The 21,297-nt window shown below is 42.0% G+C and overlaps 1 protein-coding gene across 1 annotated transcript in view; it reads right to left on the bottom strand.

Annotated features, from left to right (window-relative positions):
• The window catches only part of LOC138579912 (formin-I-like), a 1,210,893-nt gene that overhangs the window by 220,838 nt on the left and 968,758 nt on the right, over positions 1–21,297 (bottom strand). The window contains exons 10-11 of the mRNA XM_069650137.1: positions 16,014–16,104; positions 4,854–4,940 (exon numbers count right to left, since the gene is read on the bottom strand). Coding sequence (XP_069506238.1) covers positions 4,854–4,940; positions 16,014–16,104 — 178 coding nt within the window. The remainder of the gene's footprint in view (positions 1–4,853; positions 4,941–16,013; positions 16,105–21,297) is intronic.

Below are 21,297 nucleotides of genomic sequence, written 5' to 3'. Positions count from 1 at the left end.
ATTCTCATTCGTTTATTGGTAATTCTGGTTAATGTCAAAATGAGGGGTGCATACCCATTGGAGAAATGCCTCTGCATGGGGCATTCAAGATCAAAACATCGGACCTTGCCTAATGAAAGCTAGTGGTTTGGGTTGCACACCCTTAGTGTAGCTAAAGAGCCAGAGCAATGTAGGTTAATGGTGTCAGTGATCTTGTAGTGTTCTTAGGTTGAAGAAAATATATAACTAGAGATTCTTGTTCAGACAAAACAATGTTGTATTCAATATGTTGATGAATATATTGTGGCCAATGTCAAAAAGGTACAAAGTCTATGTATTTCGGACCAGTGGGCCATCGTCATAGCTGTGCATGTCCTTAAGAAGGCCATCAGGACCCAAAACAATCAGTGGCGCAAGGGCAAACCCATGCCAATAACAGAAAGATATATCTTTATAGAACCATGTGGAAATGTCGCAAAATGCATTCAGTGGTTACATCCCACCAACGGAATTACAAATTTGATGGCTAAAAAGAGACAACATGGTGTGAAATGTCAGTGATCACATAGTCCAAAAAGACAATATCGTTGTCATGGGTCAGCAGAATCACTTTTGCAAATCAGAGCACATGCAACATGTGGTAATTGTCTCAACTTGCTTCCCACGCACAATCAAAGGAAATTAATTGTGCTGTTAATTACCCCTATTAATGATTTGGTAATGATTGCATTATTCACTCTGTGAAGAATTGCCATCTGGAAAGGGTGAAAAGCCCTGGCGTTTTAAAATAATGTATCAACAAATAGAATGATGTGGGTTATTCCATTTCAAAAAGGGGTAATCTGCACACCAGATTCCTCCTTCCCTGTCATATTCCTGCCAAGAGCATAGTTCACTTATGCCCTACTGCATCAGTAGTCTGATCCCAAGTCCCTGCATGCAGAGGTGGCATTATGGCGCTCTGTACCCAAAAATATGGTGATCATAAATTGACCATGCTCTAAATAAAAGCTATGCCTACATTTAGGAATAGTGCATATAGCTACATTCCAATTGAGATCTCAAATGTGTCAGCTCCTGTGAGCCAGTTCCACTATGGAAGGTGATGAGTATTCTGGTCAGCCGGGTGTAGCCCGCCAAATGGTAGGACGAGAAACTCGAGGGCTGGGCCTCCCCTTTGATATCTTTGTGAGAGCAGGTAACACCATCCACCCAAGACAGCTGCACAGCAGGTGGCTGGCCTGGGCCTGGGCATCAAGAGATCACACTGAATCAAAAGGAATAGTCTCAAACCAGGGTGCTGCATCTCTAAACACATTTGATCTCAGCAAGACGGGAAAAGGGGATTATGATAGGCAGGAGGGATCTGGTCAATGGGAGATTTTCATCATCTTGATTCTCAATATCCATTCTGCTCTTTCCTGTACCAGCCACTTCCACCCCTTCAGCAGATTTGCTCAGTTACTCTCAGTTCCAGTAAAGCTGCAGATCTGTTCTGAACATCTCACTGGACTTCCATTTGGAGAGTTGTACTGAGGTGATTAAACAATCATCCACGACAGAAGCAATATCTGTCCCCTACCATTTCCAAGGCATATCGGGAGTAAATTCTGCTTTGGATCACAACCTACAATTGTGCACCAGAATCAGTGGAGCTGGGAGAGCAGACACTGAATGGAATTATAATATCCTCAAGTCCCCCTGAAAGGGACTCACAATAACCAGAGGACAAGACCCGCCGAACCTACCAGATCACTTCACCAAACGGATTGCTCCATGACATCACACCTGGAGCAAGAGGGAAATTGCTGGTGCTGGTTGCTGTGCTCCTCCAACACATCAACCATTACTTGCACCTTCGACCATCTTGACAATGCTTCATGTCCCAGTCAAAGCTCATTACCTGGTAGGACCGAAGCATCTGCTGAACTCCAGGACCCAAACCTAATCACTGGAGTGTCACCCGCCACCTCTAACCAGGGGTTTCAACCATGGCTCAGCCCAGCTAGCCCTTGCACTGTCACCTCATCAATCACACTTGGAACCGCTGGAACATCACTCATTGTCCCCTCCCAGCAGCTAAACCTGACTTAGCCTGGTCAACTGCAAATCATTCCCTGGACCGCCCAACCTCTATTCTTAAAGAGCACCCATTCTATTGCACAGAGCAACCTCATTTACCCCTATACAATGCCTACTTTCTGCTGTGGCCTCCAAGAGCCCACCAATAAGCAAATCCAGGTACTGTTGGATCTGAACTCCCCCCTCAGGTCACTTGGGCCCTAGAGACTGGTTAGGTTAGTATTGCTCCTTTTTTCACCATGATATCCTTTTTTGTTATTTACCACTGTTAGGCAGAATTACATTTAGTTCCCTTTGGGAACACTACACACAATTAAAACTACAGGTGTAAGCACAATCTCACCTTTGGTACAAACCTGCACTACACAGTTATGTGGTAGCAGTGGCTGAGCAGCCAGACTTATCTCAAGAGGGATCTGAGCAGTACAAGATGTTACACAAAAGACTTACAATCACAGTATTTCAAACAAACACTTATTCAAGGTGTTCTGGTAAAACAATATACATTTATTTACACAGTCAGTTGGAAAACATTCCACTAGTAAGAAGCAGCTTAATATGAAAATCTAATACACTACAGTACACAACCAATACGTTTCTGAACAAGTTAGGCTCCCCTGAAGTGGGAGCAAAATGGCACTTCAGTAACTTTCAAAAGGGATAGAAAGACAAAGGTTGAAAGAATTAAAGCACCATTACTTTCATAGGCAGGGCAAATAGTTTCAGTTCACTACAACTGGCAACGCAATTCAATAGGCCTGGCCCAAAGTCAATGGCTCATAGTCTTGGATAGGATGGCACAGTTCTGGTGGTAAACGGTTAAGTCTTTGCCACTGATTGAGGAAGTAGTTTGCCAGAAAAAGAGTTATATGTTGGTTTAGGAGCTAACAAGACTCCAAAGTTGGGAAAGTTTCACAAACTTCCACCACGACATAAAAGATTTTCACACCGCGTTTGCATAGTACCTTAGGTATGAAGAAAAGCTGTAGTTGAGGCAGTTGTTCCTGGCAGTTCCTGCAGATCTCGTTGTTCCTGAGCTTCACTCGTGGGGACAAGAAGGAGGATGTCGGATGTTCCTGCACTGCCCAAGGAAGAGGCCACAAGCTTGGCTAAGTGTCGGTTTTAAGGTGTGAGTGCCTTAAAGTCTACAAACTGGTATCCTTCTCACTGGCTATCAGGTTTTCAACAGCACTCTGATGAAAATTTCGACCAATATGGAGACAGTGTCCAGGTGGCTTACGAGTAGTTTGTTCCCACGAGCTCAAGGGAAGAAGTTGTCCTTGAAGGAGCTTCTCTGTCGATGGAGTTTCAGGCAATTTGGACCTGCAGTACGGCTTCAGCGGGCAAACCAACGGTCCAGGAGTTGCAGCAGTCGTCTTTCTTCAGCTCGTCTTCGGTTCTTTCGTTCCAGTGGTGAACACTGCCTCCCAAGTCCCAGAGACCTGCTTTTAAAAAGTGTTCTCCCATTCATCCCAGCCTAGCTGCCACTCACCCAGCAGGGTGGCTGTCCTTGCCGGACAGTCAGCCAGCCAATCACGCCAGAGTGCATTCAGGTCTTCCAGGAGACTAAGCACATGGAGGTTCGAGCACCACCCTCACATACTGTCCACCCCAGACACTCAGGCGCCAGAGGAGGGCTTCAGCACTGAAGCCCACCAAAGGGCATCGGACAAAGGGACCAAACCTGGCTTGGCACGCAGAGTTAAACACAAGAAGGACCTTTCCTAAAGGAAACAGCAAAAAAAGATGACCGGAGTCTGTTTTTACAGAGGGGTCATGGGTGCCATATTGAAATACATGGCTGACCCGATTTTTAGCTACCAGTGTTCGCGGTCGGCAAAAATCATGGTAGTTCATTCTAAAACCACTGCCACCAGCCATTTCAAGACGAAAGGGTATCATTTGACTGGTACATGAGTGTTTAGACACAGGGGATGCTAGGCAACCCCTCCAGCACTCTATAGGAAGATAGGTGTGTGTTGGGTCTATGACTTTTTAAAAAAGACTAGCAAAGTCAATTTAACTTTACAGGCTCTGGGAGATGGTAGCCAGTCCCAGAGAAGGTATTTAAACCTTGGGGAGTATGAAAGACACCCCTGTGCAACTGCACTGAAGGTGCTGTGGGACACACAAGAAAAAGATGATGCCTATGGAGTTATTTAAAAATCCCATTTCCAAAGAACACATAAGTAAAACACAAATCAAAATACATGAAAAAGTGGGAAAAAAAGGCTCATACTCTTTCCAGGTAAAAATTAAAATCCTAGAAATCCAGCAAAGTTGCTGGGGGTCTCAAAAGGTAAGGGAAATTAGCACATTCTTGAGAATTCTCCTTAACAGCCACCCCTGGAACCTGCTACTTTCTCCAGCCTGTCACATCCTCTCTGTTCTTCCTTTGGGGTGGGTTTTTGTACAGTATTCTATATCCGTTCTACATGCAGATGGTCTGTTTAATTAAAGTATTTTATGTTATCATAAAGCCTTGATTGGAGATGCCCTTTATTTTGGACTGTGTTACTTTGTTGTTTTGGTCACTACTGGTTCACCTTCACACCCCTCTTAAGAGCTTAGCCTTCCCTCGGCCCACGGTACCACAAAAGGCTAAGGAGGCATATCTCTTAACTTTCCCTGTTTTAATTTTATGATTGCGTTGTGTTTTGGTTTGTAGAAGTGTGAGGGCTGAGTGGGCCATTTTACCCCTACTCATCCTTGTACTCCTGCGAGGCAGAAACCAATTTGTCACACACTGAAAGTAATTGTTTATAATTGCGCACATATTTGCCATTACTTACTGGGTAGAGATCCTTCATGCACAGAGGAAGCTCCCGTATAATCAGTAAAAGATCCAGCCTTCTGCTTAAGTTGGGAATGTTACACATCTGCCAAGAAAATAACAATTAGAAACAAAAGCAGACGCGATGTAGATGAAATAGTATTTGTAAGGTAAATATTATTCTCTGTTATAATTTTCTTGATTTGGATAATATTTGACACTGTCACAAAGTGCATGGCGAAAACCACGCTCGCTCTGAGTACGTTAACTCAAAATTACCATGCACCGTCTGGAGTAAGAAATGCAGGCTACCTTGCAGCTCATGAAGGGAAATATTCTCGCCTGTTACCAACGAGATTGCTTTTGGATTCCCTTGAACAGATGGCCGCTGTCAAGGGAGTCTGTAAGCAATACTGTGGGTATTAGACTAATATTGTAATACAGCTGTGTATGCCAGATTCGCTCAATGTAGTGTGAACGTGAGTGCATAACAGGTGACGAATGCGTTCAGTAAGTAACCCCATGATGAGGTTCTATGGCAGCGACTTTAGATAGAGAGGAGAGAAATGGCGCATGCAGTGGATTAGGAAGCATTTCAAAGCACACTTCTTCTTTGAGTAGGCATCGTTTTCTGACAAGTGACACCAAACATTCCTCATTAATAAGGCAATTCAATAAACACATAACTGCAGGCATTTTGACTTCAATATCACTCATCAGTGTTGACCATATAATTATGTTTGTGCAAACATATTCTTCTCAATATCGTGACTACAAAGTATGTGGAAAAAATATATATTTTACAAACATTTCACTACCCCACTTTTCCCTTTATTTCTGATGAATGCTGACTGCAAATGGAACATTTTGGTCATTGTGCAATGTTTCATTTTACAACATACACATACAGCAGAACATTTTTAATGTGCAGAAGTTTCGTGAGTGATGGCTCCTTTACAAAAGTATGAACTGAAAGGTGGAAACTCACTGACAATTAGTGAAGAGACAATAGAAGAGTAGGCTACTCAGCAGAGGGAGGAGGGGAAGAGAGAGAGACTGAGTCAGGGACATAGTTAACACCTGCAGGGTTAAACACACAAAATAGAGAAAAAAAAATCAATTAGATGTTTTTGCAACCAAACTGCCTCGACGAATATGCTGCTCCATATATTTCACATTTTACAGGGCACTAGGTTTCTTCTGTTTTATATGGAACCGATTTCTAGTTAAATTTATCAACAAGCCTAGGTCATTTTGCCTTCTGTCATCTGAATTTGGGATAGAAAAATACTGCCAACATAATACCAAGAGACAGCATAAACAAAACCCCCTTGTGGTAATAAGTATAGCCCTACCCGTATGAACAACTCCATATATTGAGATGTGGTTGCTCTCTTTAGAGAACACCAGAGTAGTACAGTTCAATCTAGACAAAAGACAGATCCTCAGCGCAAAGGTATACCAACCACATGGAAAAGCTAAGTACTCTATAAAGGAAGTAAAACCAAAAATGAGCAGTGAGAAACCACTGCTCACACAGGCTTTGTTTTCCACAAAACATTTGAATGTTGCTTGAGAACAGGGATGTCATTTGGGTTTCCCAAGGGGTCACTGCTGCAACCCCTCTGGGCTGTCTTGCTACCCCTAAAAAAATAGTCCACCCAATAATATAAAATCATAAGTGACGAAGTTTTGTAATGCTTGAAATCGGGGTCATCATATTTCCTACAGACATGGTTTTGGTGTCATTCCGTTCCACATTTAGCCCACTTTAGTGGAATGCTGTCCACATTTGCAATTTATAAGGTCTTTGAAGTTTATTCACTGATGAAATTGTGTGTAAGTGATGATTGTGCTTATCGTTTTTATGGTTTTTGTAACGCTTTAAATTGGTGTCATTGTATCCTACAGACATGGGTCTGGTGTCATTCTGTGCTACATTTCGTCCACTTGAATGGTATGCTGTCCAAACCGAAGTTTCCTAGGTGTTTGAAGTCCATTGACTGCAGTTCACTCACTGATGAAGTTGTGGATAAGTGATGATTTAGTGTAATGTTTCATATGAGTCTGGTGGCATTCCGTTCCACATGCATCCAACTTTGATGGTATACTGTCCAAATCTACAATTCCTAAGGCATTTGAAGTTTATTAACTTGTGTAAGTGATAAGTGACGATACTGCAATGCTTTGAATTGGGGTCATTGTACGCCTTAAAGATATGGGTCTGCTGTCATTCCGTCCCACATTTCTTCAACTTTGCTGGTATACTGTCCAACTTTCCAACGAAGTGCAAACAAAGTGAGCCCTTGGTTGAGTATCCCTTCAAGTGAGCAAGCCACCGAGTTCAATGCGCAGCAGTCAACTGGGGAGAGGCGAGGAAAGCACCTCGGGGCGTTGGGCACGAAGGCACCAGGCGGGCAGAGCCCCCTAGCATATATATGATTGTCATTGGATTTTCATTTCGGCTGGGCGAGGGCTGGATTTTTCCACACTGATTTTTTAAAGATTTGTTAAAATAGGGAAGAACTTTTAATTCTACTTTTGGCTGTGGCAAGTTTTGTGAAAACCAAAGTGGGGACTTTAAAAGTGGCATGCCACTCTGGGAGTGCGGCTCAAGACTGCGCCGTGAAGGCGGTGCAGAAGATTGTGGATATATATATATATATAAATATATATATATATTTTTACAGAAGCTCCTGGGCTGTGGCCAGCACCTTCTGGCTCTTTGTTTCTGGAGTGGCTGGCTTTCTTGTTCAGGCCTCCTAAAAGAAACAGGGTGGTCGACAATTGTGATACTTTGAGCAGTGACCCTAAATAAGAAAGAATAGGAATAACAAATCGGTTGTCTTTTGAGAATTCTATATAATTATTGCTAGATTAATTAAAGGTTTATTTCAGGCTCACTTCAGGGGGTCAGTCACTGATTTAGTTTGTTCTTGTACACCTCAAATTCACAATGCAGGCATAAACTTCCAAAACGCATATAGAGCAGAATAAGCATCCATTTTCGGCTATGTATTTTGCTTTTTGTCAGTTGCGGTTCTAGCATGTTTTTTTCTGCCCATGTCTCTCTAATGATCATCACAAGATATTCGACCTCGGTGTCCATGGTCACTTTACAAAATCCTTGTGCCTAAAAGATTGCGTACAGTGTACACATGTTTGACCTTAGCAGATCAAGTTGCCCTTGATTTCATTGTGCCACAATTGATGTTTTGTTGTAATGTGTCTATCTTGCCTATCTCCCGGGCATGCTGCCCAGGATGTTTGTTTGCATGAATGAGGTAACTAATTCCGAGAGTAATGGATGCCATTTCAATCCTCAATGACAGTAAGATCTACACTGCGATGCTCCTAAATCATCCGGAGCAATGTGCGTTAAGTATTGGCCATCGGAGAAAAAGGCAAATGGGATTTAGAAAGTCACACAGAACCACTCTTAATGGGTTCATTTTCAAATAATGTCAAGACTTGGTTCAGGAAGGACACTATTATTCTATCAGTGTTTCAACAATGTGACCTCAGCTCTGCATTCGACCTGTTAAGCAGAACTGTACTATTGTCAAAATTGAGTATTTGGGGTATTCCACCAGGGGTCCGGAAGCACATATTAAGGCTCCATGAGGCCAAAGTGCTACAGGTCATATTGAATAAAGCTGGTGATATGAACAATGAAATCCCCGTGAGGAACGGATTAAGACTGGGGTGCATATTAGCCCCCTGTCTATTTCATCTGTTTGTTTCTGATGTGGGGGAGGCAATCGAACATGCTCCCTTCGTTTCACCTAAAATAGGCCACTAACGTGACTCATGGTGGCTTATGCAGATGATTTCCTGTTGTTGGACTCCACCGCAGTCAGTTCACAGTGTTTATTGACTACCTTTGAGGGTTACACTAAACAAAACTTTCTAAAAATGAAAGTAGTTAAAGTACTTACTATCTCAGCAAAAAGGAAAAATAAAAACAAAAGGAAAGTGGTTGTTGGACTGAGTTCAATTGGAGAAGGTAGCAGACCTGATATATTTGGGATTCTACATTCTGGTTTCTCCAAAATGAAATAATTATGAGTTATTTTAGAAAGAAAATAGATCTATTGATTTCCCAGATGTGTATCATTAAATGCAGGTACTGCAGGTATACAATCATTTATCTGGTAAAGTATTATGTTAGCACCGTTCTTCCTAATTTTACCTATGGAATAGAAATCTATCCAAGTTGGGTTCCTGACGAGTTGGTTAAAATGGAAGTTAGGCTGTGGCGAAGGGTCTTGGAATATCGAACTCTGTTCTGAGAGTGGCAATCTTGAAGAATCTGGGTGTGTGCAGCATAATGACTCTAGTAAGGTGGAAAAAACAGTTTTAATTAATACAAACTATTTACACCTGGCCTAAACTCTCTATACTTAAATTTGAGTCAAATCTAGACCTCAGGGGAGGAAGAGATCTTGAGGGTTTTCGGAGAGACCTGTGAATCCTAGCTGGTGGAAATTGGATGTACAAGTTGTTGTGATTACAGATTCAACTTTAGTGAGGCCTCCAACCAGTCTTGCCCCACCCCACCAAACACCCTCTATAGCCCAAATGAGCTAGGAATCAGGCCTGTGTACAGTAAGAATATATATATGTATTTAATTAAGGTTTGGGAAACCGTAATACCAACCAACATCAACCATCAATGCTGTGGCAACACCCAATGTCACAACTCCAAATTACTTTCCATTATTAAAACAACACAGGGAACATTTTGAAACATGCAGTCACAACTTATTTCAGATTTCATTTCAAATTAACCAATAGAAAACATTAACAATAAAATGGAAAAATCGTGTTGGCTTGATATGGAAAGACAATTTTTGAGAAAGAAAACAAATGGGAAAATCATTATTTTTCTATTTTTTTATTTGAAAGGCACAGTTGAGAAAAGGAACTCAAATGGGGAAATCGTTTTAACTTTTATTTAAAAGACAAGGTTGGGAAAATGAACTCAAAGGGAAATCGTTAATTCAACACACATTCAAATGAAAAGCAATGCTTGTTAATTCTGGTTTGGGATGCAAGGGAATACATGGGGAATATTGCTTTGCATCCTCTTCATTAATAGCAGGTTTTTAGGTTTACTTATTTTGGGAATATGGACACCCCCATTTGGGATAGGGGTCAGGGGTTTCAGAAGGACAGTCACCCAAGTGTTTATTGTCTATACCGGCTCAAAAGCACTGGGCATGAACTTTGTTAGTTTCGAATTCTAACAACACTGATCACCTGATTTAACTTCAAATCAATGCGCTAAGGATCTACACAGCTTTCCCCCTCCCCCACAATTGAATGGACAATATTAAGGCAGGCTGATCCGAACACAACCAAATTCAAATGGATAGGGTGATTTTCTATAGTGGAATTAAAATTAATTTGAATTGGATTTAATACACTGTGCCAAGGCACTTCCCAGTACCACAACCCTACCCGCTATCCGAGATGGAGAGTAAGGCTGGCAGTTTCCCCCTCACTCTTTTGATGGCATTTGGGATATCTTTACTTATATGGGAGGTTTTGGTCAGGGAAAAACAGCAAGACTCCTACAGCACAGATCTGGTCAAGGATTTTCAGTCAAAGTTTCTCTCTGCACCCAGTCTCCCTCTGGCTCCTCTGATTGGGTCCCAGCTAGCTTCTAGATTTCACTGTCACTGTCTCCAATGCAGGGTTGTGTCCTCTCTGCTAGTTGTTCGTCGCAAGCGTCCCGGAGCAGGCTACCTCTTGGAATCAAGTGAAAAAGCCCTGTTCTGATGCAAAATTGACCTGTTATAGGGCTGATGACATGCCTACATAATCATAATTCCCATGCTAACAATTGGCTACTACTCTCCCTTCACCTCCCACAAATATGCCCTCTGGCTGCTCATGGGACCAGGAGTTGGGGGGTGTAAGATATAGGCTGAGGGAGGAGAACGATTTGTCATCCCAAAAAGACATGTGGGATTTACCTTTTTGGGCTCTGAAAATCTAACAACATGACAGCTATGCTAATTTTTCTGATAACTACATAAATCTATATATTTTGGGATTTTACATTTCATGGCGAGTCGGAAAATACAAATTTTATTTCAGCACATGCTTTCTGGGTGGAGTCACCATTTATTTGCAGTTTGCTGCTGCGCCAAAATAGTTACAATTCTGACACCACATGCTCCAAACATTAATTTCACCGTATATTAATCTATCAAAATGTCCAATTCCTCAGATTTATGAAAATGTCAGAATCATAATTTTGATCTTAACTTAAGTACATTACAAAAATGTAATTTTTTACAGGGTCCCAACTGGATTTTAATCCCCTTTAAAATGGGCCCAGGGTGGGCTCGAAAGGATACCGGATACACTTTTTATTTGAAAAAATGTATTCAATGTTTAATCAATGGCACTGCATCATAGGTGTTCCCAGTTTCACTCTTACAATGGCCTCCACTAATTCTTAAGTTTTTATTTCTCATTAAACATGTGACCAGCCATCTACTCGGGCCAATGTTTATCCTACCCTCTTCTCCTGCTTGTCAAAGGGCTTTGCTTAGGGCTAATGCACCATTAACGGGGAACGTGACCTAAAAGTAATTTCAGTTGACAACCACACCTTCCTCTCCTGGGGGCCATCATCTAAAGGTCTTGAGTTCAAATTTTGAAAGGCACAGACCTTTCAGTTTAGTGGGAAAACATCAGTTGCACCCATCCTTCAGAAAATACAGCTTTAAATCGACAAGATGTGCTTGTATGTAACAATTTAGCATTATATCTAGGCCTGTTGCTCATAAATACAATCTTTCTTTTCTACTACATTAGAATAGAGGTAGATTCACTATTAATCTAGTGGACACAGATAGGCCACAATTACATAAAACCAGTGTTCATTTATGCAAAAACAAAATAGGCCTTTCCCTATAAATATTCTCATTTTATGTGCTGAAATTAAGCCTCTTTATTACTCATGGAGGCAATTTGTCATTCAACTTTATTTTTCAAATGTAAGGCATCATTACTCCTTTTTAGCTTCCAAATGAACACTATTACAAATGTAGTGCCCATGTCTTTTTCAATCCATTGGACACAGTTTACAATATTCCAGTTCTAAGCTGCACTTTCTTCTGCTGAGTGCCTATACATTTTAACAGAATGCAGGGAGGCCATTCTCGCTCATTCACTAGGCCTTATGTTAAAATCACTATTTTGTACTGGCTTTTATATTTCAATTGAGCTCCACACTTAGCCAGCTTCACTCTCACAATGGGGCCTATCATGGCCTCTCCATCTGTCGCTCTGGGGCTGTATTTTTACCCCACAAAGTTTGGAATTAGTCAGTTCCTCAAACAAAGTAAAGAGATTCATAAAGCTATTCGACAGGTGCATATTGACTGACAAATTCCATAATCAGAAGAACCTGCTGTACCTGTCCCATGAACCCAAGCAAATTGGAGAATTAGTGTAGCACTGCAGATTGTTTCCTTGCCAAAAACGTAGGCAAAACTGTGTTAGGTTCTGTTGCAACCAACTTAAAACCAGAGAAATTCTGGGGAGATATAAGTGTGCTGATGTTACTGATATTAGTTGTCTTTTTTGTGGCAATAAGGAATCGATTGACACTTTGGAATATCTAATCATGTCCTGCCTGAGCCTGAATTATAAACCTACAGTGCACTTTGTGAAATATGCGGGTAAGAACCAGGTGCTAGATAATGACTATGACTCTTTCTGGAAAAGCTGCTTGAGGAGTGTCCCTGAATCTCCTGCCATTGCTATTGTGGGTTTTGTTAACTCGTTGGGTCTGCAGGATGAAACTGATAGAGACGTGACGGTAGCTGAATCTCAACTTCACCTATAATTAATTTAATGTATTTTTTTAAACAATGTTGGTTTACATTTTATTAATTGAATTACTTATTGAATTTTAAATGCTGAATTGTATTATTTAATATTTTGAATATATTGTTAAGGTTAAATGACGATTTAGCCAATAAACAAAGAAAGCAAAAAAAAAAAAAAATGGATTACATTATCTGTGGGCAATGCAGAGTCACTGCCACATTTCCATAGTCCAGCCATTCGCATATATTCACACACTACATTGACCCATTCAAAATAAACAGGGAGATTAAGGAAGGCAGTGTGCAGAAAATATTTTACCCCATTTAGATGCTGTAGTAAATTGAGAGAGCAAAATCTAAACTGCATGTGGAATTGTGCAATGTCTTTTAACATTAGTTTGGAGAAGGGTGTAGACCAGACAAGAGCCGAGCCCCCTGTCCCCTTTTGGTGGTTAGAGCATTAATGGAGTCTACAAATGCAGCCAACATAAAACATGGTGAGAGAGAAAGATCAAAATAGGTAAGGAGGTTTTCTGCAAAAAAGCAGGACAGTCCTCATCATGGGGAAGGTTGAAGAGGGAATGCTAGTCCCCATGGTTAAAATGGAGAGAGTCCTGTGGGGAGAATGGGTGTGGAAACTTAGCAGTGGAAAGGAACAGAGTGTGAAGGTGCCCCTTTGCCCAAGCATACAAGGAACAATAAGTTGATTAGTATAAAAAAGTAATAGGCGTGGCTTAGTGGGAGGGTTGAATGAAAAGATGATAGAAAAAAGAAAGTAAAAAAAATGGAGGACATGTTGATGAAATGAAGGTTTGAATGAAGGGTGAAAGGTTGTGTGTAGCCAGTAGTCTAAAGGGGAACAGCTAGTAGGGACTGCATGCTTGCCCCTTAAGGGGAGTGCTAAAAAGAAAGACACAGACACCAGGGTTAATAAAAGTCGTTTTATTTAGTGTAGTGTTTGTGTTTTATTTCCATGCACTGAGCTGGATGGAGTGTTTGAGAAAGGACAGCAAAGGAACAGACATGCCCTGTTCAGGAATGGGCTGGGCAGGGGGGTTGGGAGGAGAATCCTGAGAGGATTAAGGAAAGGAGACAGTTAAGAAATGGTTGAAAGGATGGCTAAAAAGAAGAGCAGGAAGAGAGAGACGAAGCTGAGTAACAGTGACATGCTGGGCAGTGCATGGTGGTGCTTCCCCCATGAAGTGACCTAGGGGGCTGAGCAGCTTAACAGGCACAGCCCTGGAGCTGCAGTAGATGTCAGCTCAGCTGGGGGCCAGACCGGAAGGACCCATGCATCCCAAAAGGCACGGCAGTGTGCAGTCTGTGTCAATTGAGGGGTTGGCTTGAACAAAGAAGCTCGGCCATACCCCTGTAGGCCTGCCTCATGGCCAGCTAGCCTGCGAGCCTGGTCCCTTCAAAAAGTCCTCCCGGGCCGCTTATCTCAGGCTCAGCCAGGGAGGTACAGAGAGCGAGGACTCCCAGGAGGGTGAAGCAGTGAAGGTAAAATCCAGGGCTAAAGTGCTGGCCAGCCCGGGTGAAAATAGGAACACTAGAAGTCCTGGGCTGCTCCGTTGGTCAGCCCGCTTGAAGATGAGCCATGCACTGCCTCACTGAGCAGTCTGTATGAAGTCCAGATGCCTGTCCCCTGTGTCTCATGATCCCCTGTGTCTCATGATGCATTGCTGATGGGGGTGGGCCAAGAAGAGCTGCAGTCGTGTGGCATTGTGCACTGGTGGCTTGGGAGCAGGGTGACTGACTGCAGGAGTCACCCCATTGTGAAATTGCATGTTATATGTTGTATGTATGGGGTATGTCAATGTATATATGTATGTATATTTATACATATATTTAAATAAGAAATGTTAAGTAGGATGAACTGATGGGGGATGAGGTATGAAATAATCATCAACACCTGGGACTGCCTTCCTGAGGAGAGCATGAGGCTCGAAAGCGCTTGAGAAAGCAGCTGTCAGTTACCAGGTATACTGAGAACTGGAGTGCACCCTTCATCTTGTGTGGTATATTATTATTATTATTATTATTATTATTATTATTATTATTATTATTATTATTATTATTATTATTATTATTTATGGTGTGCCAGTTTACCACCTTCATGAAACATCAAAATAGATTGGATTTATTTGGGAACCTTTCAACAATGGAAACCTTTGTAAAATTCTGACATAAAATATTGCCATTTCAGGTAAGACCGTTTAACATATTTTCTTTAAAATATATGGGGCTTCATCACAGGTAGGGTGATGCGGTAAACATATGGGGGTAATAGAGTAACCATAACATTACTGCACTGCCCAATTTCGAGTTTGGGGGAACATTGGAGGAGAGCTGGAAGTAAATCCATTAACTTTCCTCCCAGTAATTGTGCAGAAAAAGCCCCATTGAGTCCAATGGAGAAAGGAAAATGGGGACTTACACCACGACCATCGCTTTTGATCGGGCGGAAATACCACTGGACCAACTGGTTGTAACCGTAATTGCGTTGGGCGGTATTCCGGTTGATTTACTGCTAGGATACTGCCCAACTCATGATGGTGCCCATGGTATTCATTCTGAGTGCCCATAGAGACATAACACACAGTAGCTCTGAGCTTATATTTTCTTAAGAAGCCGGATCTTTTCTCACTTTAATGAGCCTTTAATTGTCTTTTGTCTGTTACAGTGTTCCTTTCCTTTGGGTCAGAATTGTGGTTCCATGACAATTCTCAAAGGAAAATTAACATTTTGGAGCTAAAATGCAAGATTGTCAGTTAATTTGCATACCCCCAGTGCATTGCTCTATGGCTGTAAAATAGAGGTGCACTTCCATGGATGGCTACTAGTTGACACTGTGTCATGTTAACTAAAACAACCTATTCTATTGTTGGGATGAAGGTAGATTTTTCTCTTATTGCCTTTTAAAACGCACTGTAATATTGCTGGCGTATCAGAAAAGAAATCTTTTGGGAAAACCTTGAAAATGTATTTAAATAATCAGCTCTATCTTCTGAAACATAACTAGAGCCACTAAGGATCTTGTTTTTTCTTGAGTCTGCAATATCCAAAGAATAAATCGTTGAAAAAGACAATCAGTGTTCTCATTGAAAATGATCAGTAAATATTGGGACTGTGTGGGTAGCAAGATTGACACCTTAAATATCCCCAAACTGATACACATAGACAGCACAATTGGATCCTGTGAAAAAATGAAAATATTTCAAACACGACTCCACAACTGCCCTGGATCAGTCTCGCTGGGTTCTTCCATCGATTTGGTTTTAATTTCAATGATGATTCCCATGACCATTAAAGTAGTAAATATTGCTTACCTCAAACATAAATTGATCGACTATGTGCAGTTCTGATGGTGAGCCAGTTAGCGACTGGTACATTTTGATGTCATTTAGTGTTGGAACATACCTGTGAACAAATGATCATTAAAACTGGTATATTGTGTAGTAGCATCACAGCCAAATGATTTAACATAGAGCTCACTGTTTGTGCACAGTCTGATCATTATTTGGTTAAAGGAAAGTAACAGTAAAATAGGCTTGACTGTACATGGACAAATGAAATTACATTAGTCTATTGTCCGAATGGGTAAGGTTGGGGTACTACAAAGTATTAAACATATCATGATGACACCACCACATTTACCTTCTATAGTGGACTGCTTGCTGACGGATACTACTAATTACCATCATTATTACCCAGATTTCTCCCTTTTCTGAACATCTGCCGTTCCTCAATACAGACATGCACGCATTGTGTAGAGCTAGCGTCTTCCTTTCTTGCAGTATATTAAAGGTGGACAATCCTACCTTGTTCCACTCGGCTGCCACCAAACTAACCCACTGTAAAATAACAGAATCATGATGGTCTAAACAATAATCAGAATCATTAAGCGGGAACAACCCAATTTACAGTGATCACTCTTTGATTCTTGAATATACCAATCAGCATCTACAAACTATAGATTCTCCAGTCCCAGGCAACAGTACCTGCGAGATGGGCAGGTGAACCAAATATATCGGCTAAGTGACTGACATCAAACGCCCTAGAATAAAGGATTGCTTTATATTAATGCCTAGTAACACTTTATAAGGACACCAACGGCTGCAAATCCTCAACATAGCTCTAACAAATGTCAATACAAAAAACATTGAAGACACAGGGGTCAATTCATAGAATCATTTGCGTGTAAAATCGGGGATTTGCACGCCATAGTGCACGCAAATCCCTGTTCGTTGATACATGGAATCGATTGCGCAGACTTTCCCTGGACTTCCATGGAGTTCGCACAGGCTTGGCATGTCTGTGTGAGCCGTACAGTGCCTTACGTGATTCACCACACAGAGCTTGAGCAGAGGGCTGGGAAGGGAGCAGAACACAGAAAATGGGGAAGAACATGCGAAAAAGTGGGCATTCTGAGAGATGGCCCACAGGCAATGCCTTGCACGCCCACAACTGCGACAAACAACACGTATTCATGGAACCACCTGTGCAGCCTCTTGGCATAGTAATGGCCACGCAAATCACTCGATCTCTACGTCACCTGAAGGCAGTTGTACGTACACTTTTTACTAGGAATCGCAGCGCAGAGGTGGGCTTGCATGTCGGATCTAGGGGTGCGTGTACACAACCGGGTTTCCAATCCAACTTAGGGGTGCATGTACACAGTGTAGCGGGGTGCAGGTATGGTTTATGGGGGTTCGCATGCAGATTTTCGGAGTGTTCACAGAGTTAGGATTTTTCATAAGCTTGTTGTTGGTGGGCCAGCAACAGCTATGGGGGACCCTGCGCAGGGTCGCCGAGTTGCAGGCCTGCTTGCGGGGGAACCCATGCACTGTTTGAAGGGTGCATGTATTCGTGCACTTGGGACCATGGAAAGGTAGTTGTTTTGGCTATTTTCATGGGGGCATGTCAGGGGTGTTCCGGGAGAGACTTGCGAATACGGTTACTTTGCACAGTGAATTCCATGTATATGGGGGGTGCACATTTTTGTACTCTGCATGCAGGCTCTCGCAGTGTCCATTGCACGCGGTACTGGCAGGATTTCTGCGCACATTTTCATGAATAGGGCCCACAGTGTCTATCCCTTTCCATGTTGGTTAGCTCGTCCATCTTCCCTGGCCAATCATCAATTCTCAGACATCTACCCATCTTTCAGTGGCACAGAATATGCGTATTGAATATATGACATTGCACTTCTTTGTTAGCAATATACAACTTTTCAAGATATTCACCATCAATTTAATTGTTAGTAACTACCTAAAATAAATGGATGTATGGATAGCCTTGAATCAACCAACCCACTGGAAATTCCTCTGGGCAGATTTCATCGCCTGTATTCTACCACACCTGTGCCAATACAGAAGGGAGCAACCACATTCAGTTTGCTGGCCCTGGACATGGGGTAACAATCAAGACCCTACTGTTAGGCCAGATCCCCTATTTCATCAATAAAATGCACGCAGTTCCCTTGCAGCAACCATACATACATAACTTAATTGTGTTTACATAGATCCCTGTCCTTCATGTGACTCTTTACTATTTCACAAAATGTAAAACTTGAGCTATGAGTGAGCCTCATTTACATTTCCCTCACTCAAGTGTGATAACTTACATATAAGTACACAGTCTAAAATACAATCACACATGCGTGGTTTCAAAGAGGCACACACACACACACCTTGGTTTCCCTGGTCCACCATTGTCAGATAGGATCAGCTCCCTAAACATACACATATACAAAGAATGTGCACAAAGGTTTTCCCATCAACCTGTATTATTTTTTCCTACACTTTACATATTAAGGACCCAATTCATGGAATTATTTGCGTGGGATATAGGGAACTTGCGTGCCAAACTGTGCGCAAGTCTGCATTCAGTGATTCATGGAACCGATTGCATTGGACCTTCTTGGGACTTGCACAGAGTTTGCGCAGGCCTGGAACATCTGTGCGAGCCATTGAGCACCTTGCGCCAGACACCACGCAGAGTGTGGGCATGGATTGCACAGAGGGCTGGGAAGGGGCGGAATGCAGAACATGGAGAAGAACATGCAAAAGAGTAGGCGTTATGAGGGATGGGCCACAGGAAGTGCCTTGTCCACCCACATTTGCACCAAACGATGCGTATTCATGGTAACACCCATGCAGTCACTCTGCATAAGAATGGCCACCCAAATACCTCAATCACTACTCCACCCGAAGGCAGGCATAAGTACACTTGCGCATAGGATTTGCAGAGAGGAGGTGGGTTTGCATGTAAGATATTGGGGTGCATGTAGGCCGCTGGGTTTTTGTTCTAACTTAGGGTTGCGCGTAAGCAGTGTAGCATGGTGCAGGAACAGTTTACGGGGATTCGCATGCAGATTTTCCGAGTTTAGACTGAGTTTCGATTTTTCATATGCTTGTTTTCGGGGTCATGCCAACAGCTAGGGGACCCTGCGCAGGGTCCCCAAGATACAGGCGTGCTTGCGGTGGATCCCACACACTGTTTGATGGGTGCGTGTATTCGCGCCATTGGGGCTGTTTATGCTTTGCGTGGTGGCGTGTCAGGGGATTTTCGGGCACAACTTGCGAATATGGTTACTTTGTGCAGTGCATTCAATGAATACGTGTGCTGTGCATTTTATTATTCTGCCTGCAGCTCGCTCAGTGTCCTTCTCATCGTGCGCCCCTTGCAGAATTTCTGCACACATTTCCATGAATCGGCCCCTAATACTGTTACACTTCCTCCTCACTGGCCACTTCTGAAAAAGACATATGATCCTAATCAGATGGATTTCTTTCTAGGCAAGTTTTGATTTTGTAGTTATCAATTTGTTTTGTAATCGTTAAGTAATTCTTGGTTTATCAATGGAATGTGTTGCTGTTTGCATGCATTAAACACATCTCATACTGCATCTGAATTATTTAAAATGATTATGACCTAGACCTGATTATCCGGATAGGGAAGACAAATGATGGCACGATTAACAGAGAAACCAATTAGGTTTCAAAGTTAAAATATTTGGTTTATTCATCTGAATATGTAGGGTCCATCTGGACTACATAAAAACAAGGATGCCATCAGTTTTAATGAAATTGCATACAGGTTCTTTATTGTGGGTGGGGTAAAACGAGGTTCCAAATACTCTCATGTTAAGAGTGTGTCTGAGACACTGATCATCCTGGCAAATGGAGCTGTCGACTGTCATGTGTGAGTGTCTAAACCATCCACCATCGTTTCTGAAAGGCACCCTAGCTTCTAACAATAGAACAAAATGATTAATATTGGTGGTTTCACGAAACACAGGATTTACTGTATCCAAGAGTGAGGATCAAAACAATGATACTTTGCCAACAAAGTGATGGACAGAGTAGTAGTACTCACCATAGCTATGAACGCAAAACACAACACATGCACAGAGGAAAAGGAAAGACTAGCCCCATTTCAACATCAGTGCTATTGTCTTTATGTTTTTTGTGTTTATGAGCACTCAGATGCCTGCCGTCGGCTGGCGCGTTACAAATAAATGCATTAAATAAATAAATAAATATCGGATACATCCGTATTAGTTGCAGTAGGCTATATTGTAATGAAAGTTGATTGGCTCTTGTCTGGTATAAATAACCTGGGATTTGTCATTAACTACAAAAAAATCACAGAAGCCAAATAAAGTTTTGATTTCAATTGGATTACAATATTTGTTGATGTTGTTGTTAGAGTTATTTGCATTGCTTGATGACAGATTTGAATATGTGCTGGGCAGAAGGAGGTTGTTGGTGACTATATCTAGGTGTTTAGCTTTTCCGTTATTTGGAACTTGATATGGCATGGTGTTACAGTGTGGCAAGCCTACCTGAAGTATTTGGCGGTGGTAGGCTGAAATTCAGACTTTATTATATGCATGGCTAAAAACACCCTATAACATATATGCTTTAGGCATTCATGAAAGTGAGGACATTTTCAAACATTTGGAGAAAAGGGCATGAGCTCTGTTGGGGATGAGGTGGTAAAATACTGCCACCCTCACCATTCCCACTGTGTCTAAACTCCATGTTAGCTAAGGGGGCGTGGCCCCCACCCTCATGGTACCTGATCACATGATGTAACCTAGAAACGTACCTGTAATACCTATTCCATAGCCTGACGCTAGATGCCATTTTGTGTTAGAATAGATGCCATCTTTATACTAGGCCCAGAAATCATCATTCTGCAAAATCCAGCTCTCCCCATGATTGCCATTATTCTTATAATTGTTAGTTTTCATGGCTTAGCTTAGATAGAGAGGACTGCATCACTTTTGCCCTGACCTTCACACCATGGAGATGAGCCCAGCTAACCCACGTGGGCATGAAGCAATTGGAAAAGCAAGAACCAATGAACATCCTACCTCCCTAATAGTATCAACTGTTCCATAGAGCCCTTTCCAATCAAATGTTAGGATTTGTACCTCATGTGAAATGTGGATGATGATGCTGTGAGTCCTTTTAATGTGCTGCCCTTGTATTGTTTGGCAGTGTGCTCTCAGACAGCAGAGTTCTTTGCTTGCTTTATTTTATATAAAGTTTTGTTCTTCTTTGTAATTTATCTCTTAGTCTCATTCTCTACTGGGGTGTGTCC

The sequence above is a fragment of the Ambystoma mexicanum genome, chromosome 3p, assembly GCF_040938575.1.
Source record: "Ambystoma mexicanum isolate Mex_15411 chromosome 3p, UKY_AmexF1_1, whole genome shotgun sequence".
Lineage (NCBI taxonomy): Eukaryota > Metazoa > Chordata > Amphibia > Caudata > Ambystomatidae > Ambystoma > Ambystoma mexicanum.
The sequence above is the reverse complement of the archived record's forward strand: the minus strand, read 5'-3'. Positions and strand labels throughout refer to the sequence as shown.